At 41.1% G+C, this 25,720-nt stretch overlaps 1 protein-coding gene across 10 annotated transcripts in view; it reads left to right on the forward strand.

The window, feature by feature from the left end:
• The window catches only part of LOC147748173 (E3 ubiquitin-protein ligase TRIM38-like), a 229,320-nt gene that overhangs the window by 156,657 nt on the left and 46,943 nt on the right, over window positions 1–25,720 (forward strand). For 4 of the 10 annotated variants that reach the window (XM_086959081.1, XM_086959083.1, XM_086959082.1 and 1 more), the window contains 2 exons: window positions 4,951–4,971; window positions 12,658–12,678. The exons of 3 other annotated variants lie outside the window; for them this stretch is intronic. In XM_086959081.1, the coding sequence (XP_086815207.1) occupies window positions 4,951–4,971; window positions 12,658–12,678 (42 nt within the window). The remainder of the gene's footprint in view (window positions 1–4,950; window positions 4,972–12,657; window positions 12,679–25,720) is intronic. 3 more of the 10 variants (XM_086959087.1, XM_086959089.1, XM_086959090.1) reach the window with 1 other exon arrangement.

A 25,720-nucleotide genomic window follows, 5' to 3' on the forward strand; every position in this document is an offset into this window, starting at 1 on the left:
GCAGACTTCTTAGGGATCAGGTCAGATTGGACTCCTCTGCAGAGTATTACTAAGAAGTGCTTGTTTGTATCCTCTACTGTCTGATCGACTCTTCATTTGGTAGAAGGCGAGTAGGAGGTTGAAAATAACCTGGGTGGCCCCCAAGGGCCACTACCTTCACCTCAATGGCCTAGCTTAAGTATTCTCCCCATGCCCCTTTTTGAATACTGTGATGTTCCTCGATTTCAAGCTTGCACAAAGATTGTTAATGGAGCCCCTATCGAAGCGCACAGTTTGACAAAAGCACTATTGGTTTGAAGTGATTGTTTTTTTTGTTCCGAAAGCCAAACTCTAGACGTACCTGGGTTTATGAAGCTGTTTTTGGAATGGAAAACAGTTTTGTGTACTTTTGTTTGGATCTTGTTGAATGTAATTATTTCACGTCCGTGCATGATTTCTGTGCTGTAGGCCACCGCTGGCATTAGCTGTGCGGACTTTCCAGTAAGTAGATGGATAAATGACAGACAGCTTGGTTTCTTTTTCAGTAGATTGAACCCAAAAATTAACTACACAGTTTTAGCCTGCATAGTTGCTAAATGACGTTTATAGGGCATTTCATGTTCCAATTTGATGCCTAGATATTTATATGTGGTAACAACCTTGACCTTTTTGGATTCTAAAAACCAGTTGAATTACTTTTAATTTGAAATCAACCAGCCGAACCACTCTAGTTTTATTTCAGCTTAGCTCTAGCCCTCGCTCGTCCAAGTAGTTTTGTACAGCATTCATGCTGTGTTGCAGGACTATTGACGTTTGACTGAAGAGAACAATATCATCCGCATATTGCAGGCACTCATCAACCACGGGCCAAGAAAAAGGGGAGAGGGTCGAAATACATTGATTTATCATGTTAATTCCCACAGGAAAATTTGCTTTCCAATCCCAAAAAAACTGCTGATCTGCATTACACCAAATTTGCCATAAAGCTAGAACTTTACTCAAAGTGCACTTTTTGTGTGTTTTTGCTAATTTTGCCATTTTTGAGAAATTTGTGTGTAAAGAGGTGCTCAGGTTGGTCTTGAAGGGATAGAAAATTTAGGCGGGGCTCAGCAGGGGAGAAATTAGCTGACAAAACCAAAGGTAAAAGTGACTTTATAGTTCCTTATAGTATTAAGATCTTTCCTCACGTTTAAAAAAAGAGAAATCCATAAAAAAACACAAGTTAAAGTGACATTAGTGAGGTGTAGGAATAAGATGAAACAAATGTTTTAAAACCCCAAAAAACACAGAACTTCCCCAGTTTAAGTTTACTGTGCTAACCACAACATACTTCCTCACCATGTACTGCTTCTGACCTCACATGTTACATCACTCAGTGACATATTCAGTGACATCATTGGTGACATACTGATTTTACTGATAACATCGTAGACATAGAGTTAGAGAATGTACTTAGTGTACATGTGAGGTTGTATAGCATGAAAACAGTGTATGCCTTGGAGGAAAGTAAGATTGTGCATGTTGAAAGCTATATAGTGCACCAGAAATATTACTTCAAGTTAAACAAGAGAAAGGCTGAGTTCACCTGCTGTGGGTTGTTGATTTATGTTGGGAAGTAGGTTGAGGCTTAGAACCAAAGCCTGTTCCAAAAAAATCTGTGTGAAAGGACACAGCCGCTGTTGACAACAGATTATACACCATAGAAATCTGAGCACATGTGTATGATGAATATTTGTAATACAGTAGCATAGACCAATTCTATGTAGGGAGGACTTTTGTAAATTGTGGATGTTTATTTCCAGCCTCATTGAGAGCCAGGAGAACTAGAATAAAAACATCACTTCTTGTCTGAAACATGTGCATAGCTGGATGAAGGAGAACTGCAGCACAAACTGCTAAATGTTTCTAGGAAACCACCTCTTCCAACTCTAGCTACCCCAACAAATCAACCTGTCTGGGATGGTCTTCTTGAAATTCAAATATCGTAGCATGGTTTGCGTGAGAGCTTCTAAGAAAGACCCTAAAGCTACAGAGTTCAAAACTATTCTGCTTGTCTCTGCCTCAACCTAGTAATATGGGTTCACTATATGCCAGTTCTCCTTTATTTGCAATGGTGGTACAGGGAATGACATTAAAATAAAGGTATTGTCTTAAACACCTGGCAGGCCTCAGCCTAAAACAGAGAATTTTTTTGCATAGCTTTCACCCAAAAATAACTTGATGTTCAGTAGGCAAACCTGATTGCCTACGGCAGATTAATTTCTTTATTTGGACAAGAAATGTTGTGCATAGAAAGGTAATTTAGTATGAAAGGCATTTTAGTAACTGTGAATGTATTCAACTAGATTGAGGTGATATACGATGGATGACAAGCAGTAACAAGACAGTACATACTTACATAATTCTATGGCAAATTTGTAAATAGATGTTCTAGTTGTGAAGACTCTTTTAATATGCAAGATTTTCAATGTAGTGACCACCAAGAGCTAAACAGAACATGACCTAGATACTGCATGGATATCTGTTTATGTTGAAGCAGCTTTTGTAGGGCTGACCAAAGACTGGGTGTGACCATGTAGCGGCCCAAGATCACAGAGAGGTTGTTTGAGCTGAGCAATTTATTATCAGTAGCCGATATAGAGCGCCATTTTTGCTTCTAACCAGATCTGATGGTGGCAGTGCTGCAATGTGGGTGAGTCTGGGGAGTTCTTGTGACAAGTTCTTGTAGCAAAATATAGTACTCTATCCAGTGAGGTTAAAGAATATACGGGAAGCTAGACATGTAAATGGTTACATTTGACAAGTTTGCTCAGGAGAGCAGTGTCTTGGATGTGCGAAATGAAATATTTGAGCATATTTTATACATATTCATTACTAATCCCTGTTGGAGATAAACGTATCTATATTCATTGAAGTGTCTGTAGGTTTCAGTCTGACAATGCTGAGTTCATGGTGCCTGTTATTTGGTGAGGCAGGGCGATGGATAGTTGAGGAAAGGGAGGCAGGTGCCAATTTGGCAATACTGATTCTTTCCATTTTGGATGAATTTGACATCAGTGAATGAAAAGCCATTCAGTGATGACTGTCCATAAGGCATGCTGAGATCGAGAGGAAGATGTGGGCGTCCTCTGCATATAGCTGATTGGTTGGGGAGCCAACGAAACTTATGATATTGCTGAGAGATGATCTAGAGTTAAAGGGACCCAGAAGTGAACCTTAGGGGACAGAGATCCGCCAGGGTTCATGGATTGAGTCAAGAGCACCAAGTATATGCAAATAAGTGATTTTAGAGATTGGATAAGTAACAGTTGAAAGTGGATTCAGGCACAGAGGTATAATCTGATATACAGTGTAAGATGCTGCAGAGAGGTAGAAGGATATGATAACCGATGAGAAGTGGTGGAGAATATGAAGTTCGATAAGTGAGGGAGGATCATTTGTGTGGGTTGTAACCTCAGTGCCCCCTTTAATCTGGATTTATGATGTCAAGTCAAATGGTCTTTATTCGGATATAAAATATCCATAAAAGTACAAATCATCACTGCCAATATACATATAACATACAATCATCAATAAGAAATACAAAAGGAGTTAAAAAATGGGATAGGACAATACTCTTGAAATCAATAATTAACATAAAACCAATGTGCAAAGCATAGTAATAAAGTGCAAATAGACGCTATGTAAACCTTCAGTAAGCACGGAATCTAACAGCAATATTGTACAAAAATCGCAAATTGTAAACTTTGAACTCAGTGCAAATAAGCAATTGTAAACATCCGACTAAGTGCAAAATAGACTACCACATATATGCTAAATCCAACTAAGAAGATAGATTACAGGTGTATAACATGTTTCAAAGTATATTCATGGAGGCTCGTGAACGTACCACTGCTCACAAAAATGAGCTTACACGGAAAATCATGTCATCGCAACCCAGCTGCAGTATTTCTTGGTACCCCAAGGTAGAATGAGATTTATGATGAGAAGGTTTGGGGACCTAAGGGGTTGGATGAGGTGCATTATGGGTCGACGTTTTGCTAATAGATTTACCTCGGCTGGAGATGTGTAGTAGAAGGAAAAGAGCATGAGAGAAAGGGTGTAAAGTGTGATTGGTAAAGGATGAAGTAGATGCACTTTAGTGAAGCTTTGCTGGGCTAGTTTGGATTTTTTAGATATTTGAGGTGAAGTATGAGGCACAGTTATGTGGGAGAAATGTGTAACTTGTGTAAGGGGAGAGTAGATTGTTACATGTGTGGGCAAGTACTTGAAAGGCTGCGCATAGAGAAGTGATTTATTAATTTAACAGCAGGGATTTGACAAAGGTAAGTGCAGGGGTAGTCGGGACTAGGCCTGGGTAAAATAGAATTTGCGGTGGTGTATTACGTCATTTTCTGAATTTTACATTACAGTTGTTACACAAAAATCTTAAAATTACACCACTTTGAGTATTTGCGTGGCTATTTGTGCCAAAATTATATCCCAAGAACAGCACTAACAACTAGAGCATGAACATTAGTTTGCAGCACTTTTCTTTTTTGAGCTTTTTTTGCACAAAGTGTTTTTTTAGCTTTATTTTCCCACGAAACCTTCCTTGCTTCAGAAATTGAGTGTGCACATCTCGCTATACAGAATAGAGCTAATTAACAGATTTGCATTGCTTGTAATTAAGTGTAATTTCACAATTTTCCAAACATGTCATGTAATTAAGCAAAAGCAGAGTATGGGTTCTTGCTCTTAATTTCACTAGGCTGGTATATTTTGGATAATTGTCTTTTTGAAGTCTGAAATAATTTTGTTGGTTGCTGGTACACCTTCCTGCACAAATGCCGTTGTTTTTTATTAATATCCGGTCCAGTCATTAAAGAAAGGAATAGAACTTGGGGAAATGTCTTGGAAAGTCTTGGCTTTTAAAACACACAAGCATCCGCTAATGTGAATGGATTCTGACCCATCTTTTATCTTTCACAGATAACTACGCCAATAATGAAGGTAAGACTGCAGAGGCAAACTATCTCGAGCACCTTTTTTTCTGGTTTGATTTCTTCATTGCACTATTAATAGCAACCTGTGTTGTGTGAGAACTAAAATGGCTACACCTTTGTAAAACATTTTAGCTTTGGAAACGTCAGGGTTGCTGCTATCCTGTGTTGTGACGTTTGAGTAAATACTAAATACAATCAACATCGCCATCAACACGGCTGTCATTGTAACCACCCAGTGGGTAACTCTCTCTGTGTCTACATCTAAACCTGGACCTTTTTAAAGAGTGTTAACAGGCACTATGCAATTAATTGTGAAAAAAGCCTCTAGATCGCCTGTTTAAAAAGAAATGTATTCTTCTAACTTTGGCATTCAGCTGCACAAATGCTATTAGACAAATGCTATTAGCATGTTTTTACGTGGAGTCTGGGAGTCTTGGCACTTTTACTAATTATTAATGCATAATCAAAATATGTAATTCATTTAATTAGGTTGGAAATGTGTGTGTGTGTGTATATATATATATATATATATATATATATATATATATATATATATATATATATATATATATATATATATATATATATATATATTTTAAATCGGCGATAAAGTTATCAGTGGTGTAACTCTGAAACTGATCAAGCCAAGTACAGGCCTATTCGCCTTGATTTACCTGTATTGCATGATACAGTGAATCACAAACCCAATTGGAGAGATTGGATAAATGCGCTAAGATGATCAGTGGCGTCTCTAGAAGTATTTTTTAGGAGTGGCACACGAGGCCATCGATGCAACTGAGCAGTCACCACTGTGTAGTTGTTGCTAGGTCAAAGCTTCCATAATTTTGTTTTGCTAATAAGTTTTATATTTTTCGCCAGTCTGCACACAACTTAAATTTTTTTTTTTTTAAAACATCCACTTCCTCTCCTTTTTGGAAAGTTTTTTTTACCTACCAAGTTTATTTGCATAGTTAATAAAAAAACATTGCTTACAGTTAAAAAAAACGTTTCTGATACATTCATTTAAAATACAAAAGGGAAAAACCTAAAAAGCTTCTCCTTGACAAGATCCTCATCAATTAAAGAACCATTTCTAATACACTCATTTGTGGTAGTGAAGGAAAAGCATAAAAACATTTTCTTTACAGTAAAATCAGCAAAATAAAAATCTCCAAGATTTGAGTTTATTGTGTGTAGAAATGTAAGTGCCCACGGGACCTGAATTTGCCTTTGGCACCTTCCCTGTAGTTTACAGAGGCTAGTTTTATTCTTTGAAAAAACCTTCTTGCGTGTTGTAGAGTACAATTAATTAGTGCAAATATGGACACCTTGAATCGGGTTGTAAAGTGCAAGTGATTTGTGCAAACCAACGTTCTTAAAAGTAGCCTATCCTTGCTCCATCGTTGGCCCAATTCCTTTGATTAAACCATTTTAGGTATTTTTTTCTTGTGTTCTGTTGAAGCTGGTTGTAAAGTGCATGTGAGTTGTGCTGTTGAATGCTCCTGAGAGTAGCCTGACCTTGCTCATTCACAGGTTCAGTTCTTGTAGAAGCGGTTTTGGGAATTGGAGACCATTGTAGGCGAGGGGGATTGAGGAACCGCTTAGTCAAGTGATTACTACTTGCCTGCAGGAGCGAATTTACAGATTTACGAATATTGGTTTCAGCAATTTCATCCTTTGTAGCTCTGGCACCAGGCATAGACAGAAAATATGTACTAACGTTGCTTGCATCTAGCTGTAAAGCCTACAATTTTAGTTTTGCGGCTGGTTTTTGCAAGATGGAATTAAATATTTAATTTCTATGATACGAATCAATGTAACATAAACTGCTGCTTTAAGGCCTGGGAAAAATGTGCTGAAAGATCCTCCTGGGGTCTCAAATGTTTGTATGAGTTGATCACTGTCCAGGCATGCCGTCTTCTTGGAAAGGAATTTGTGGCTGTTTATTGGGACCGCAATGGTGTTGAGGCATTGGTTACACAGTTAAAGGAGAATTTGTCAATACTGGAGGCCACACATCTTGCATGCCTAGTTCCTCTGTTAGGTTTGAGAGACCTTATTCTCACTATATTCTTGTTTCGTGCCATAGTAGGTTAGCAGCGAGCGGCTAAATTAGATTGCATTTGTATTCACTTTATGCAACCCACTGAGTTATACTTGTAATGCACGAAGCTTCAGTTAGCAAGTGTGACTCCATTTTGTATTTTGCAATACCCATTAAGCTGTGTCTGAATTAGGCCCAGTAATTCGTCTTGCTTGCCTCAGCTTCGAACTGTATTTAGTTATTATTTTCTTTCCAGTTACAGGTTGCCTTCTGACTTACTAATGAATAAGCCATTCTGCCTTTGCATACCTATCCATGTGTGTAGCTCTGCTCCCACGTTAGGAGATGCTGAAACTAGGCAGAACAACCTTGAAACTGTGATAGTGTGTACTCATCTAACAGGTGGTAGCCCGTTCATCTGTGCCTTCTTTGTTAATGCTCGGCCTAAGCCGGTAACTTTCCACTGTGGGCGTGGTTGGGGGTTCTTGGAGGAATGGTACTGCGTTGCAGACCGTTGGATGGCCAGTCCCTCGGCAGACTTCTTAGGGATCAGGTCAGATTGGACTCCTCTGCAGAGTATTACTAAGAAGTGCTTGTTTGTATCCTCTACTGTCTGATCGACTCTTCATTTGGTAGAAGGCGAGTAGGAGGTTGAAAATAACCTGGGTGGCCCCTAAGGGCCTCTTCCTTCACCTCAATGGCCTAGCTTAAGTATTCTCCCCATGCCCCTTTTTGAATGATGTGATGTTCCTCGATTTCAAGCTTGCACAAAGATTGTTAATGGAGCCCCTATCGAAGCGCACAGTTTGACAAAAGCACTATTGGTTTGAAGTGATTGTTTTTTGTTCCGAAAGCCAAACTCTAGACGTACCTGGGTTTATGAAGCTGTTTTTGGAATGGAAAACAGTTTTGTGTACTTTTGTTTGGATCTTGTTGAATGTAATTATTTCACGTCCGTGCATGATTTCTGTGCTGTAGGCCACCGCTGGCATTAGCTGTGCGGACTTTCCAGTAAGTAGATGGATAAATGACAGACAGCTTGGTTTCTTTTTCAGTAGATTGAACCCAAAAATTAACTACACAGTTTTAGCCTGCATAGTTGCTAAATGACGTTTATAGGGCATTTCATGTTCCAATTTGATGCCTAGATATTTATATGTGGTAACAACCTTGACCTTTTTGGATTCTAAAAACCAGTTGAATTACTTTTAATTTGGAATCAACGAGCCGAACAACTCTAGTTTTATTTCAGCTTAGCTCTAGCCCTCGCTCGTCCAAGTAGTTTTTTACAGCATTCATGCTGTGTTGCAGGACTATTGACGTTTGACTGAAGAGAACAATATCATCAGCATATTGCAGGCACTCATCAACCACGGGCCAAGAAAAAGGGGATAGGGTAGAAATACATTGATTTATCATGTTAATTCCCACAGGAAAATTTGCTTTCCAATCCCAAAAAAACTGCTGATCTGCATTACACCAAATTTGCCATAAAGCTAGAACTTTACTCAAAGTGCACTTTTTGTGTTTTTTTGTTAATTTTGCCATTTTTGAGAAACTTGTGTGTAAAGAGGTGCTCAGGTTGGGCTTGAAGGGATAGAAAATTTAGGCGGGGCTCAGCAGGGGAGAAATTATCTGACAAAACCAAAGGTAAAAGTGACTTTATAGTTCCTTATAGTATTAAGATCTTTCCTCACGTTTACAAAAAGAGAAATCCATAAAAAAACACAAGTTAAAGTGACATTAGTGAGGTGTAGGAATAAGATGAAACAAATGTTTTGAAACCCCAAAAACACAGAACTTCCCCAGTTTAAGTTTACTGTGCTAACCACAACATACTTCCTCACCATGTACTGCTTCTGACCTCACATGTTACATCACTCAGTGACATATTCAGTGACATCATTGGTGACATACTGATTTTACTGATAACATCGTAGACATATGCGGCATAGAGTTAGAGAATGTACTTAGTGTACATGTGAGGTTGTATAGCATGAAAACAGTGTATGCCTTGGAGGAAAGTAAGATTGTGCATGTTGAAAGCTATATAGTGCACCAGAAATATTACTTCAAGTTAAACAAGAGAAAGGCTGAGTTCACCTGCTGTGGGTTGTTGATTTATGTTGGGAAGTAGGTTGAGGCTTAGAACCAAAGCCTGTTCCAAAAAAATCTGTGTGAAAGGACACAGCTGCTGTTGACAACAGATTATACACCATAGAAATCTGAGCACATGTGTATGATGAATATTTGTAATACAGTAGCATAGACCAATTCTATGTAGGGAGGACTTTTGTAAATTGTGGATGTTTATTTCCAGCCTCATTGAGAGCCAGGAGAACTAGAATAAAAACATCACTTCTTGTCTGAAACATGTGCATAGCTGGATGAAGGAGAACTGCAGCTTTCTGAATGGCACTGACACTTGAGGTCATCAGACCAGATCTGTTTTAGATCATAGTCTTACATCATTGTGGCTAACAGTAGTGGGATAGTGTACAATGTCTGCTTACAGGAAATAATGTTGGCATCCAGATTGACCTTTTGCTCTTAAAATATGAAAACACAAACTGCTAAATGTTTCTAGGAAACCACCTCTTCCAACTCTAGCTACCCCAACAAATCAACCTGTCTGGGATGGTCTTCTTGAAATTCAAATATCATAGCATGGTTTGCGTGAGAGCTTCTAAGAAAGACCCTAAAGCTACAGAGTTCAAAACTATTCTGCTTGTCTCTGCCTCAACCTAGTAATATGGGTTCACTATATGCCAGTACTCCTTTATTTGCAATGGTGGTACAGGGAATGACATTAAAATAAAGGTATTTTCTTAAACACCTGGCAGGCCTCAGCCTAAAACAGAGAATTTTTTTGCATAGCTTTACACCCAAAAATAACTTGATGTTCAGTAGGCAAACCTGATTGCCTACGGCAGATTAATTTCTTTATTTGGACAATAAATGTTGTGCATAGAAAGGTAATTTAGTATGAAAGGCATTTTAGTAATTGTGAATGTATTCAACTAGATTGAGGTGATATACGATGGATGACAAGCAGTAACAAGACAGTACATACTTACATAATTCTATGGCAAATTTGTAAATAGATGTTCTAGTTGTGAAGACTCTTTTAATATGCAAGATTTTCAATGTAGTGACCACCAAGAGCTAAACAGAACATGACCTAGATACTGCATGGATATCTGTTTATGTTGAAGCAGCTTTTGTAGGGCTGACCAAAGACTGGGTGTGACCATGTAGCGGCCCAAGATTACAGAGAGGTTGTTTGAGCTGAGCAATTTATTATCAGTAGCCGATATAGAGCGCCATTTTTGCTTCTAACCTGATCTGATGGTGGCAGTGCTGCAGGGTGGGTGAGTCTGGGGAGTTCTTGTGACAAGTTCTTTTAGCAAAATATAGTACTCTATCCAGTGAGGTTAAAGAATATACGGGAAGCTAGACATGTAAATGGTTACATTTGACAAGTTTGCTCAGGAGAGCAGTGTCTTGGATGTGCGAAATGAAATATTTGAGCATATTTTATACATATTCATTACTAATCCCTGTTGGAGATAAACGTATCTATATTCATTGAAGTGTCTGTAGGTTTCAGTCTGACAATGCTGAGTTCATGGTGCCTGTTATTTGGTGAGGTAGGGCGATGGATAGTTGAGGAAAGGGAGGCAGGTGCCAATTTGGCAATACTGATTCTTTCCATTTTGGATGAATTTGACATCAGTGAATGAAAAGCCATTCAGTGATGACTGTCCATAAGGCATGCTGAGATCGAGAGGAAGATGTGGGCGTCCTCTGCATATGGCTGATTGGTTGGGGAGCCAACGAAACTTATGATATTGCTGAGAGATGATCTAGAGTTAAAGGGACCCAGAAGTGAACCTTATGGGACAGAGATCTGCCAGGGTTCATGGATTGAGTCAAGAGCACCAAGTATATGCAAATAAGTGATTTTAGAGATTGGATAAGTAACAGTTGAAAGTGGATTCAGGCACAGAGGTATAATCTGATATACAGTGTAAGATGCCGCAGAGAGGTAGAAGGATATGATAACCGATGAGAAGTGGTGGAGAATATGAAGTTCGATAAGTGAGGGAGGATCATTTGTGTGGGTTGTAACCTCAGTGCCCCCTTTAATCTGGATTTATGATGTCAAGTCAAATGGTCTTTATTCGGATATAAAATATCCATAAAAGTACAAATCACCACTGCCAATATACATATAACATACAATCATCAATAAGAAATACAAAAGGAGTTAAAAATGGGATAGGACAATACTCTTGAAATCAATAAATAACATAAAACCAATGTGCAAAGCATAGTAATAAAGTGCAAATAGACGCTATGTAAACCTTCAGTAAGCACGGAATCTAACAGCAATATTGTACAAAAATCGCAAATTGTAAACTTTGAACTCAGTGCAAATAAGCAATTGTAAACATCCGACTAAGTGCAAAATAGACTACCACATATATGCTAAATACAATTAAGAAGAGAGATTACAGGTGTATAACATGTTTCAAAGTATATTCATGGAGGCTCGTGAACGTACCACTGCTCACAAAAATGAGCTTACACGGAAAATCATGTCATCGCAACCCAGCTGCAGTATTTCTTGGTACCCCAAGGTAGAATGAGATTTATGATGAGAAGGTTTGGGGACCTAAGGGGTTGGATGAGGTGCATTATGGGTCGACGTTTTGCTAATAGATTTACCTCGGCTGGAGATGTGTAGTAGAAGGAAAAGAGCATGAGAGAAAGGGTGTAAAGTGTGATTGGTAAAGGATGAAGTAGATGCACTTTAGTGAAGCTTTGCTGGGCTAGTTTGGATTTTTTAGATATTTGAGGTGAAGTATGAGGCACAGTTATGTGGGAGAAATGTGTAACTTGTGTAAGGGGAGAGTAGATTGTTACATGTGTGGGCAAGTACTTGAAAGGCTGCGCATAGAGAAGTGATTTATTAATTTAACAGCAGGGATTTGACAAAGGTAAGTGCAGGGGTAGTCGGGACTAGGCCTGGGTAAAATAGAATTTGCGGTGGTGTATTACGTCATTTTCTGAATTTTACATTACAGTTGTTACACAAAAATCTTAAAATTACACCACTTTGAGTATTTGCGTGGCTATTTGTGCCAAAATTATATCCCAAGAACAGCACTAACAACTAGAGCATGAACATTAGTTTGCAGCACTTTTCTTTTTTGAGCTTTTTTTGCACAAAGTGTTTTTTTAGCTTTATTTTCCCACGAAACCTTCCTTGCTTCAGAAATTGAGTGTGCACATCTCGCTATACAGAATAGAGCTAATTAACAGATTTGCATTGCTTGTAATTAAGTGTAATTTCACAATTTTCCAAACATGTCATGTAATTAAGCAAAAGCAGAGTATGGGTTCTTGCTCTTAATTTCACTAGGCTGGTATATTTTGGATAATTGTCTTTTTGAAGTCTGAATTAATTTTGTTGGTTGCTGGTACACCTTCCTGCACAAATGCCGTTGTTTTTTATTAATATCCGGTCCAGTCATTAAAGACAGGAATAGAACTTGGGGAAATGTCTTGGAAAGTCTTGGCTTTTAAAACACACAAGCATCCGCTAATGTGAATGGATTCTGACCCATCTTTTATCTTTCACAGATAACTACGCCAATAATGAAGGTAAGACTGCAGAGGCAAACTACCTCGAGCACCTTTTTTTCTGGTTTGATTTCTTCATTGCACTATTAATAGCAACCTGTGTTGTGTGAGAACTAAAATGGCTACACCTTTGTAAAACATTTTAGCTTTGGAAACGTCAGGGTTGCTGCTATCCTGTGTTGTGACGTTTGAGTAAATACTAAATACAATCAACATCGCCATCAACACGGCTGTCATTGTAACGACCCAGTGGGTACCACTCTCTGTTTCTACATCTAAACCTGGACCTTTTTAAAGAGTTTTAACAGGCACTATGCAATTAATTGTGAAAAAAGCCTCTAGATCGCCTGTTTAAAAAGAAATGTATTCTTCTAACTTTGGCATTCAGCTGCACAAATGCTATTAGCCAAATGCTATTAGCATGTTTTTACGTGGAGTCTGGGAGTCTTGGCACTTTTACTAATTATTAATGCATAATGAAAATATGTAATTTATTTAATTAGGTTGGAAATGTGTGTGTGTGTGTGTATGTATGTATATATATATATATATATATATATATATATATATATATATATATATATATATATATATATATGACGAAAATTCTTCCTTCCACAAAAAGAAGACAGAGGCCGGAGGGGAGTTCTGATGGAACAGCTAACTTTATTGAGGAGGATGCCAGCAGCGGCGAATGCATTTCGGTCGTCAGACCTTCTTCAGCGCCCAGTTCTGTGTCCTTTTCAAGTGAAACTCCTCCTGCGTAAAATACTTGACTGCACTCATGCTCCTCCCCCTAAAGCTGTAGGCTCACCTGAGCAGCTCCAAATTCAGTCCTCGGAACTGCATTTCCCAGCATGCACAGTCTCGGCAGTGACCAGGTTGGTGGCGTGGGGGTGGACTCTCAAGAAAATAGATCCGTGCGTGTCACAGGTGAGTTGGCAAGGACTGTTCACACCGCCCCCAATACTGTAGTCATTCCTCTTTGTCCCCTCACTCCTGCCATGGCCATTTCCCTAATGCAGAAACTGCGAGTCAGCTGCCAAATGCGAGGCGTTTTTGCTTAAGGAGATAAAATACCCCCTTCCTCGAAATCCTGCATCACGTTCCTGGCGGTCTCCGACCCTTGTTGATCCCTCAACTCTGATGAACGCTGGAACAGCGGAACGCCAGTTATGGGGTTGAGTCTCTTTGTCTGGCAGGGGCCTTCCGTGCTGCACCTCTGGCTGGCGCAGAAAACGTGACGAAAATTCTTCCTTCCACAAAAAGAAGACAGAGGCCGGAGGGGAGTTCTGATGGAACAGCTAACTTTATTGAGGAGGATGCCAGCAGCGGCGAATGCATTTCGGTCGTCAGACCTTCTTCAGCGCCCAGTTCTGTGTCCTTTTCAAGTGAAACTCCTCCTGCGTAAAATACTTGACTGCACTCATGCTCCTCCCCCTAAAGCTGTATATATATATATTTATATATATATTTTAAATCGCCGATAAAGTTATCAGTAGTGTAACTCTGAAACTGATCAAGCCAAGTACAGGCCTATTCGCCTTGATTTACCTGTATTGCATGATACAGTGAATCACAAACCCAATTGGAGAGATTGGATAAATGCGCTAAGATGATCAGTGGCGTCTGTGGAAGTATTTTTTAGGAGTGGCACACGAGGCCATCGATGCAACTGAGCAGTCACCACTGTGTAGTTGTTGCTAGGTCAAAGCTTCCATAATTTTGTTTTGCTAATAAGTTTTATATTTTTCGCCAGTCTGCACACAACTTTAAAAATAAATTCTTAAAAACATCCACTTCCTCTCCTTTTTGGAAAGTTTTTTTTACCTATCAAGTTTATTTGCATAGTTTATAAAAAAACATTGCATACAGTTAAAAAAAAGTTTCTGATACATTCATTTAAAATACAAAAGGGAAAAACCTAAAAAGCTTCTCCTCGACAAGATCCTCATCAATTAAAGAACCATTTCTCATACACTCATTTGTGGTAGTGAAGGAAAAGCATAAAAACATTTTCTTTACAGTAAAATCAGCAAAATAAAAATCTCCAAGATTTGAGTTTATTGTGTGTAGAAATGTAAGTGCCCACGGGACCTGAATTTGCCTTTGGCACCTTCCCTGTAGTTTACAGAGGCTAGTTTTATTCTTTGAAAAAACCTTCTTGCGTGTTGTAGAGTACAATTAATTAGTGCAAATATGGACACCTTGAATCAGGTTGTAAAGTGCAAGTGATTTGTGCAAACCAAAGTTCTTAAAAGTAGCCTGTCCTTGCTCCATCGGTGGCCCAATTCTTTTGATTAAACCATTTTAGGTAATTTTTTTTTGTGTTCTGTTGAAGCTGGTTGTAAAGTGCAGGTGAGTTGTGCTGTTGAATGCCCCTGAGAGTAGCCTGACCTTGCTCATTCACAGGTTCAGTTCTTGTAGAAGCGGTTTTAGGAATTGGAGACCATTGTAGGCTAGGGGGATTGAGGAACCGCTTAGTCAAGTGATTACTACTTGCCTGCAGGAGCGAATTTACAGATTTACGAATATTGGTTTCAGCAGTTTTATCCTTTGTGGCTCTGGCACCAGGCATAGACAGAAAATATGTACTAATGTTGCTTGCATCTAGCTGTAAAGCCTACAATTTTAGTTTTGCGGCTGGTTTTTGCAAAATGGAATTAAATATTTAATTTCTATGATCCGAATCAATGTAACATAAACTGCTGCTTTAAGGCCTGGGAAAAATGTGCTGAAAGATCCTCCTGGGGTCTCAAATGTTTGTATGAGTTGATCACCGTCCAGGCATGCCGTCTTCTTGGAAAGGAATTTGTGGCTGTTCGATGGGACCGCAATGGTGTTGAGGCATTGGTTACTCAGTTAAAGGCGAATTTGTCTATACTGGAGGCCATACATCTTGCATGCCTAGTTCCTCTGTTAGGTTTGAGAGACCTTATTCTCACTATATTCTTGTTTCGTGCCATAGTAGGTTAGCAGCGTGCGGTTAAATTAGATTGCATTTGTATTCACTTTATGCAACCCACTGAGTTATCCTTGTAATGCACGAAGCTTCAGTTAGCAAGTGTGACTCCATTTTGTATTTTGCAATACCCATTAGGCTGTGTCTGAATTAGGCCCAGTAATTCGTCTTGCTTGCCTCAGCTTTAAACTGTATTTAGTTATTATTTTCTTTCCAGTTCCAGGTTGCCTTCTGACTTACTAATGAATAAGCCATTATGCCTTTGCATACCTATCCATGTGTGTAGCTCTGCTCCCATGTTAGGAGATGCTGAAACTAGGCAGAACAACCTTGAAACTGTGATAGTGTGTACTCATCTAACAGGTGGTAGCCCGTTCATCTGTGCCTTCTTTGTTAATGCTCGGCCTAAGCCGGTAACTTTCCACTGTGGGCGTGGTTGGGGGTTCTTGGAGGAATGGTACTGCGTTGCAGACCGTTGGATGGCCAGTCCCTCGGCAGACTTCTTAGGGATCAGATCAGATTGGACTCCTCTGCAGAGTATTACTAAGAAGTGCTTGTTTGTATCTTCTACTGTCTGATCGACTCTTCATTTGGTAGAAGGCGAGTAGGAGGTTGAAAATAACCTGGGTGGCCCCTAAGGGCCACTACCTTCACCTCAATGGCCTAGCTTAAGTATTCTCCCCATGCCCCTTTTTGAATACTGTGATGTTCCTCGATTTCAAGCTTGCACAAAGATTGTTAATGGAGCCCCTATCGAAGCGCACAGTTTGACAAAAGCACTATTGGTTTGAAGTGATTGTTTTTTTTGCTCCGAAAGCCAAACTCTAGACGTACCTGGGTTTATGAAGCTGTTTTTGGAATGGAAAACAGTTTTGTGTACTTTTGTTTGGATCTTGTTGAATGTAATTATTTCACGTCCGTGCATGATTTCTGTGCTGTAGGCCACCGCTGGCATTAGCTGTGCGGACTTTCCAGTAAGTAGATGGATAAATGACAGACAGCTTGGTTTCTTTTTCAGTAGATTGAACCCAAAAATTAACTACACAGTTTTAGCCTGCATAGTTGCTAAATGACGTTTATAGGGCATTTCATGTTCCAATTTGATGCCTAGATATTTATATGTGGTAACAACCTTGTCCTTTTTGGATTCTAAAAACCAGTTGAATTACTTTTAATTTGGAATCAACCAGCCGAACCACTCTAGTTTTATTTCAGCTTAGCTCTAGCCCTCGCTCATCCAAGTAGTTTTTTACAGCATTCATGCTGTGTTGCAGGACTATTGACGTTTGACTGAAGAGAACAATATCATCCGCATATTGCAGGCACTCATCAACCACGGGCCAAGAAAAAGGGGAGAGGGTCGAAATACATTGATTTATCATGTTAATTCCCACAGGAAAATTTGATTTCCAATCCCAAAAAAACTGCTGATCTGCATTACACCAAATTTGCCATAAAGCTAGTACCTTACTCAAAGTGCACTTTTTGTGTGTTTTTGCTAATTTTGCCATTTTTGAGAAATTTGTGTGTAAAGAGGTGCTCAGGTTGGTCTTGAAGGGATAGAAAATTTAGGCGGGGCTCAGCAGGGGAGAAATTAGCTGACAAAACCAAAGGTAAAAGTAACTTTATAGTTCCTTATAGTATTAAGATCTTTCCTCACGTTTAAAAAAAGAGAAATCCATAAAAAAACACAAGTTAAAGTGACATTAGTGAGGTGTAGGAATAAGATGAAACAAATGTTTTAAAACCCCAAAAAAACACAGAACTTCCCCAGTTAAAGTTTACTGTGCTAACCACAACATACTTCCTCACCATGTACTGCTTCTGACCTCACATGTTACATCACTCAGTGACATATTCAGTGACATCATTGGTGACATACTGATTTTACTGATAACATCGTAGACATATGCGGCATAGAGTTAGAGAATGTACTTAGTGTACATGTGAGGTTGTATAGCATGAAAACAGTGTATGCCTTGGAGGAAAGTAAGATTGTGCATGTTGAAAGCTATATAGTGCACCAGAAATATTACTTCAAGTTAAACAAGAGAAAGGCTGAGTTCACCTGCTGTGGGTTGTTGATTTATGTTGGGAAGTAGGTTGAGGCTTAGAACCAAAGCCTGTTCCAAAAAAAATCTGTGTGAAAGGACACAGCCGCTGTTGACAACAGATTATACACCATAGAAATCTGAGCACATGTGTATGATGAATATTTGTAATACAGTAGCATAGACCAATTCTATGTAGGGAGGACTTTTGTAAATTGTGGATGTTTATTTCCAGCCTCATTGAGAGCCAGGAGAACTAGAATAAAAACATCACTTCTTGTCTGAAACATGTGCATAGCTGGATGAAGGAGAACTGCAGCTTTCTGAATGGCACTGACACTTGAGGTCATCAGACCAGATCTGTTTTGGATCATAGTCTTACATCATTGTGGCTAACAGTAGTGGGATAGTGTACAATGTCTGCTTACAGGAAATAATCTTGGCGTCCAGATTGACCTTTTGCTCTTAATATATGAAAACACAAACAGCTAAATGTTTCTAGGAAACCACCTCTTCCAACTCTAGCTACCCCAACAAATCAACCTGTCTGGGATGGTCTTCTTGAAATTCAAATATCGTAGCATGGTTTGCTTGAGAGCTTCTAAGAAAGACCCTAAAGCTACAGAGTTCAAAACTATTCTGCTTGTCTCTGCCTCAACCTAGTAATATGGGTTCACTATATGCCAGTACTCCTTTATTTGTAATGGTGGTACAGGGAATGACATTAAAATAAAGGTATTGTCTTAAACACCTGGCAGGCCTCAGCCTAATGTCATATGGTTACTGCGTTTCTATATATTGTGTTAAGTTAGCATGAGTTTATTAAATGTTTAAACGACATATTTTCCTTCGGCTTCAGTTTGCACACGACACCTAATTGTTATTGTAGCTTTCAACCTAGACGAAAGATGTGATTTATTTGAGAATAATATGTTATTGCTCTGATATCAGTAGTGCTTGGTACAACTGTCTGCACACTGAGAACTGCACCCTCTAAGAATAACCTAACACAAGGTTGCTGAAAGCCTGATCCTCGCACCACATTAGACATAACACAAATAATGTTGCTGCCAACATTGGGCTCTACGCGGGTTTAAGATAGAGTTACAGGGAATGAATCAACACACTTGATGCTTCGCATGCAGAGAGCTGGTAGCTGTTGATGTGATCTGCTCCTACTGACCATTAGAGGTATGGGCCCGCCCTGCTAAAAACCCAAATGAGACCTTCTTAGATATAATATAATATGCTAAATAGGGTGCGCGAAATATAGGTGATAAAAACTTTATATAGATTTTGCATTATAATATGCTATCACCATTCGCTTACTATGGATTAGTGACTATGCTGTTAACTCTAGTTTTTATAATATGTATGTTGATATTATATAAGATACTGCGTTTGAGAACATTGCATTGAGAAATAAATATTTCAAACTTGCACGTGTGTTCTTTGTCTCCCAGTTTTTGTTTGAAATGATTGTATAACGAAAGAGTGTTCATGTGTTCCACGATACCTGAGGTTCCCTAAGTTCATGTTCTGGATTGTCTAAGTCATTGGTAAGTTGTTATGACCGATGAGACACTGTAGCTAGCTTGGTAAGGGGATTTCTGACACCAAGGTGAGTTTTGGGTCACCCTAACTCACCCAGGTTCTAGATCTCTGTGCACAGTTCTGTGGGAGAACGGAAACCCTGCAACATGGCGCCCATACGTTGTTGGCCTTATATCATGACACTCGAGTAGTATATCATTCAAACCTAAACCTCTTCATTCTCGTTTACGGAAAACGGTGGTGTTGGAAACCTACCTATTTTAGACATAGGTCTTTTCAAGCTTGAATTTATCTAAAACGGTTTCTTTGAATTACTACCCAGTTGTGCTACAAAGTAATCTTTGTTTTTTCATCTTCCTGTGCTATCATGGCACAAGCCGTGGACATCCCGCAGCATAGTCGAGTTGCGGTGCGGGAACACTTGCGGGCTTATAATGTCCCTGTGGAAGGCTTGGCTGTGGTTCTGGTGGTGAGTGCGGAACATGCTTACCCATACGAACTATTTTATTTGTGGGTGACATTTCCGGCGATGAACGCTAATTCTGGTGTTTTCCATTCCTACACTGCTACGGCTGTACCGGCTGCGTATGCTCCGTACAGAGCGCTGGAAGTTCCTATTGATGCTTGGCAGCATGGAGTTTGGTTTGGTGGCGCCCTACCACACGCTTTAACCGCTCCGAGGTTGGGTCCTTTGCCCATTCCGGGTACACCTTGGAACGCTTTGGCTGGATTCACTCCTCACCCTAATCCCGCCACTTGTAACGTGGCTGATCTGCGGCAACTACATGAGGTCGCAGTGTCTGTGATTAGAGCGCTTGTTCATTACACTAGCCGTAATGTTCAGGACGCAGCCCCTAGGGGTGCGCAGCTTCGTGCAGAACAGGCTGGTTTGAAGATCAATCCTGTCATGGTGAATTCCGTGATGGGCAAAAAGCCCCTGGACAAGGATGATTTTCCGTTCTGGCTTGCAGAGAAATTCGGCCAGCTGGAAGCTGTGTTTCCTAATACGAATCCCGGTGATAAGCACCGGATTCTTACACTTAGTTTACCGAAAGATTTGGCTCCTGAACTTGTTGACTGTGAGACCTGGGGAAAGACTTTTGCAGCGGTCTATTCGCGGTGCTATGGCACCCCGTCCGTGACCAATCTGGGAGCGGTCCTTAAACGTGTTCAAGATGAACACGGACCGGAGTCTGCAGTTGAGTTGGGTATGCGCCTGTGTGGCACCTTTGATGTAGTTTGCGATCTGATCCTTGCGAATGTCAAGGGGGATGCAGTGAACTTTCAGGTAGCTAACGCTTTAGCGTTAATTCCTGAGGCCGAGAAACGCCGGCAGTTGGCAAGGATAATTGTGGCGGCTTATAAAATGGTTGGCCGCAATGCGAAGGGACTTAAAGCTTTTACTGATAAAGAGAAGAAGCAGCCCCAGGGTCAGTCTTCGGAAACTAGTGGTCAACAAAAGTCCAAGAAACAGAATTGGCCAAAAAAGCAAGCTCAGGGTAAGCAACAACAACAAACAAAGGTTTCTGCTCCTGCGTCTCCGTTGCCTGCGCAGTCAGATCGGGTTTGTGATTTGCGAGATCGCGCGATGATTAAGTCACCTGAAAGGTTTCAGGCTTCTGACCAATGCTCTCCTCGTTCCTTTCAGGACTCATCGGCTCCGTCAACCGGTGGTGGAGGGGGCGGCAGGGGCCGGGGTGGCCAGCAAGGATGTGGTCAGCCCCGCCCGCGTAACAGTGGAGATCAGCAGGAAGGCGCTACGCCCAAGAGACCACAGTTTGCCACGAAGAAAGTCGCCGCCCTGACAGCGCATCGATATGACCCAGATAGTGAGAACGCGGCTTCGGAATCTGACGTGGGCTCTGACCTTGCTGGACAGCGCGGCAGAGATTACCATAGTGAGAGAGGCCCTCCGTCCACTGTTGAAGGTGACAGCGACTGACACTTATGTTTGTTGCTCCCCCTGAACGACTTTTTGAAATTGTCCTGTTAATAGAAGGTGACATGCAGCGAACTGTAAAAGGGGTATTTTGGGAAAATCTTTCGTCTACGTATGACATTTTGCTTTCGGAGGCTGACTGGCCCCCACCTTTTGTTCTCGCAGCTCCGCGAGGGGAGGAGGTGATCCTCCCCAGTTTCGCGCACACTGTATCGAGAGTGGAGGCGCTGCATTTTGCAGAAGAGTGGGCTCTGGCGCTTGCACCGGCTGTGTACCGCAATCACTGTGGCTGGGATAAATTGTCCCCAAGCCACGAGATTCCTTTACGGTCTCAGCCGCAGCCTCAACCTCAATATCCCATACGGCGTGAAGCCAAAGCTTCAGTCGCGGCTATCCTTGAACAATTGGAATATCAAGGTGTAATTGAAACGTGTGTGTCACCGATGAATAACCCCCTTTTTACTGTAAACAAGCCGGACGGCTCATATTGTTTGGTTTTGGATTATAGGCATTTAAACCCGCATTGCCGTAACTGCGCAGTATAGAATACTCATGGCTCTGCTTTAGTGAATAGTCTTGAGCGTAAACGGTTCAAAACCACGCTTGACATTTCCAATGGTTTTTATGCCCATAGATTAGATGGTCTAAGTTCCCAATGGACCAGTTTTACATGCGGCGGTGTGCAAAAAATGTTTTGGCGTCTCCCAATGGGCTATAAGAATAGTCCTGGAGTATTCTCCGCCCGCATAGTCTCTCTTCTGGAGAGCTTCGACCCAGTTGCTTGTTCGTATGTGGATGACATTTATCTCACAGACGACGATCTTTGGGAGCATCTGTGTCGAGTAAATAGCATTATTTGTAACTTTGCAGACATAGGTTACAAGTTTAACTTTGCAAAGTCGCACATTGCAGAGTACACAGTGTTGTTTCTCGGCTACGAGCTTAACAACGAGGGAAAGGGGTTGGCACCTCACTTCCTGGAGAAATGCGCACAGCTGCGCTCTCCGACAACACTGAAAAAATTACAATCTTTACTGGGTTTCTCGAATTTCGGGAGGACTTACATTCCGGAATATGCCCAGCGTATCAAGCCTTTGTATGCTTTGATACAACCATCTTTTTCCAAATCATGCTGGCTGCCTGAGCATTCAGCCGTTCTACAGTCTTTGCAGGCTGATTTGCTCGCTTCTGAATATTTACAGACTCGTGATAACCAGACCAACCTGGTGATAAGAATTATCCCTGGGGCGGTGGGTTTCACGTACCTGACTTTTAATGAAGGAGATACAGTACCTATTGCTTACAAGTCACACTTGTACACATCGGCTGAACTGCATTTTTCCACTGTGGAGAAAGTTTTGACGGCTGTGCAGATGGCAATTCTTAAAGAACGTGCCCTGTCACAAGGAAAACGCATGTTGGTTGTTACCCCGTGTCCTGCCTTGGAGGCGGTTACGAAAGCCAGTGTACCAAATTCCAAAGCTTTGCATCCAAGGTGGATTCAGTGGGCTGCATCCTTGACATCCCAGGATGTCACGTTTATTTTTGACGCCACTTTACGGTCGCAGGAGTACTTACAGTATGAGTTTGTTCATCCTGCTCCTTTAGCAATGCGGCCGTTGGAGGATTTCCATTGCATCATTTACACTGATGGTTCGGCGCAGGTTGCGCATGGCTCTAAACATGCTTACGTTTCCGCTTGCGCCATTGTGGTCGGTGCCATGGTGAACGATGAGTTCAAGTCCAGTGTCGTGCACACGCAGAGGCTTGGGGACTGCACCGCACAATTAGCAGAGCTTCGGGCTCTGATGCTTGCATTGGAGTACGCTGATCCTAGTGTGACGACTTTGATCGTAAGTGACTCTTACTACTGTGTCCAGTCTTACAATGAGAACTTGTTCTTTTGGATTCAGAACGAATTTCGTGATTCCAAAGGTAGCACAATAAAACATAAAATGATCTGGGTCCGGGTGGCGGAACTTAAAGAGAGGTTGCCACTCGTGTTTGTGATTCATACTCTCGGCCATCAGCGCGTGGGGGTCCACGCTGTTGGTAACTCGCTTGCTGATGAAGCAGCGAAGTCAGAGGTATCAAAATACTTAGTTGCAGCAGTCACGAGGTCCAAAAGCAAAATAGATGATGACATCTTGGCAGCTGTTGCTGCGACCGCGAAGGGAAGTAAATATCCTGCGGGGTTCCCTTCTAAATACACATACCACTTAAGTCCCGATAAGGTTCCTTATGTGAAAATTCCTGATGTTGGCGAGCGTCTAGTTCCCAACTCGGATCGCAGGGCTGCTTTGATTACAGCGACTTATGAAGGTGTGGCGTCTGCGCATGTGGGCGTCTCAGCCACTGTAACTCAGCTACAACAAAGGTTCTGGTGGCGGGGACTGTACAAACAGACGCGCGATTATGTCCTTCAATGTGACATTTGCCAGCAGATTAAGCCTTCAACTGCTGCGCGTCCGCCTCAAACACAGTTGTACATCTCGAATAAACCGCTTGGATGCGTTTATTTGGATCACTGCGGTCCATTTTCTTCTGATACTGCATACAAGTACATCTTAGTAGCAGTTGATTCATGCACACGCTTTGTGTGGGTATGGCCACATCGGAGCGCTGATTCACGAACTGTCATCAAGGATTTGCGAGTCTTTATAGGGATTTTTGCCTGTGGTAACCTTCCATTCGGATCAGGGTCCGGCTTTCGCCTCTAAGGCGTATAAGGATGCTATGGTTTTGTTGGGGGTCCAAGTCAAATTTTCGAGTCCGTACAGACCCGAGGGTAACAGTGTAGTGAAACGAATGAACCGTGACTTAAAGCAATCTTTGACAGCTCGAGTTATAGGCACTGGCAGAAACTGGTTAGCCCATCTTAATGGCGTGCAGCGTGCGCTTAATAATCTCCCTAGAAGGTCTCTGGGTGGGCGGACCCCGTACGAAATGCTCTTTGGTATCAAGATGTACGTCCCTGACCTCGATGGTCTAGACTGCAAGGCCCAGGCCACGGCCTTTGACGTAGATGAACATTGCAATGTTTTACAGGATCTACAAAAGACCAGAGACAGTCTAGCAAAGGAACATTTGCCCTCCACGTCGGATGATGCATTGCAGATCCCGGTAGTTGGCTGGCTACCCCAAGTTGGAGAACTGGTTCGAGAGAAGATCGATAACAAGAAAGAGTTTGGTCCCTCATATCGTGCACCGGTTCGAGTTCTTGGAGTGAAGGGCACAAGAACAGTCATATTACCACCACTTCCAGGTCGTAAAGAAAACAGATTTATTTCTATTGACAATGTCAAGATACACAGGGTGGCCGATTCTTCATAGCATGACACCGGTTGTATCCTGTCCTTCCATGGTGAGGCATTCTGTGCTGGCTATTGCTTCTGGTGCAGAACCGGAGGTGTCCCTCGAGATGCCTGCTATTTCCAGTCCTTTATTAAATACTATTCCTGTTACTAACATTGATGAGCTGAACTACACCTATCCTGCTGATTTATCAATGCCTGATTTGCAGACTCGTTTGGTCGACCAGTCCAGATTCTCTTTTGACTCTGTTTCGGAACTTTCAAAGAAACCCTCAACTATTGCAAAATATGCCAGCTTATTTAAAAAACATTTTTTTAATTCCCCCTTGGACATACATTTGGTTGATCCTGTTTTCATTTTACCTTTTTATGTCAATTGGTTTTGTGTTTTATTTTTTCCGCCTGATCGATGGCCACTACGTTAAAGAAAGAACAGGAATTCGGTACCTTAATGGAACATTGGCCCCTCTTTCCTCTTCACATTCAGCACACAGACTGAAACGAAACTTAAATACAGTCAACATTACTGCTTGGCCTGTCCTTGATGGGATTGTGTGGGATGCGGTTAGATTTCAAATACATGGGCCCACTGAAGTGATTAATGTTCCGAATGTGCTTAGAGTAAACATGGGAGATGTGATTAAACAAGATATACGTTCTGATGATTGGGATATTCAGGCCGTAGAAGCATTATTCTCTGATTTGAAGTACTATGCTGCCTTTGATGCTGAGGATCTTTATTTAGATTCTATTAATTATGGTGATTTGTTTTGTTTTCAACATTATGGTAATAATTTTTTACATAAGACAACCTCCAGGAGGGTTGCCGTTAATTACACACAGTGGGAACACTGCCCTGCTCCATTGGGAGGCAGCTCTGATACATTTCCGAAAAAATATACTTATTTTACAGACTTTAATCAATCAAATCCTGAGTCATTTTATTTTAAAATGACACAAAAGTCCATGTCCAAAGTTAGACTTACTGATACAAAGTTGCTGTATTCGAAGTCCTTTCTAGACAAGTTGGCTGTAGATGGCTACGAGTTCTGGAAGGGAATAATTGACCTTAAATCGGTTTGGGGTACCAAAGATTGGCAGGTACAAGGCACTGAGGCTTTGCACCGTGCATGTCTCATCCCGAATCACATGTTGTTTTTAAATTCTACCATTTCCCAAACAACATGCTTTGGATTGGCTACTTCTAAAAAATTGAATGCACCAATTATCCCCGAATTAGAAG

The sequence above is a fragment of the Lissotriton vulgaris genome, chromosome 1_1 (genome assembly GCF_964263255.1).
Source record: "Lissotriton vulgaris chromosome 1_1, aLisVul1.2, whole genome shotgun sequence".
Classification (NCBI taxonomy): domain Eukaryota; kingdom Metazoa; phylum Chordata; class Amphibia; order Caudata; family Salamandridae; genus Lissotriton; species Lissotriton vulgaris.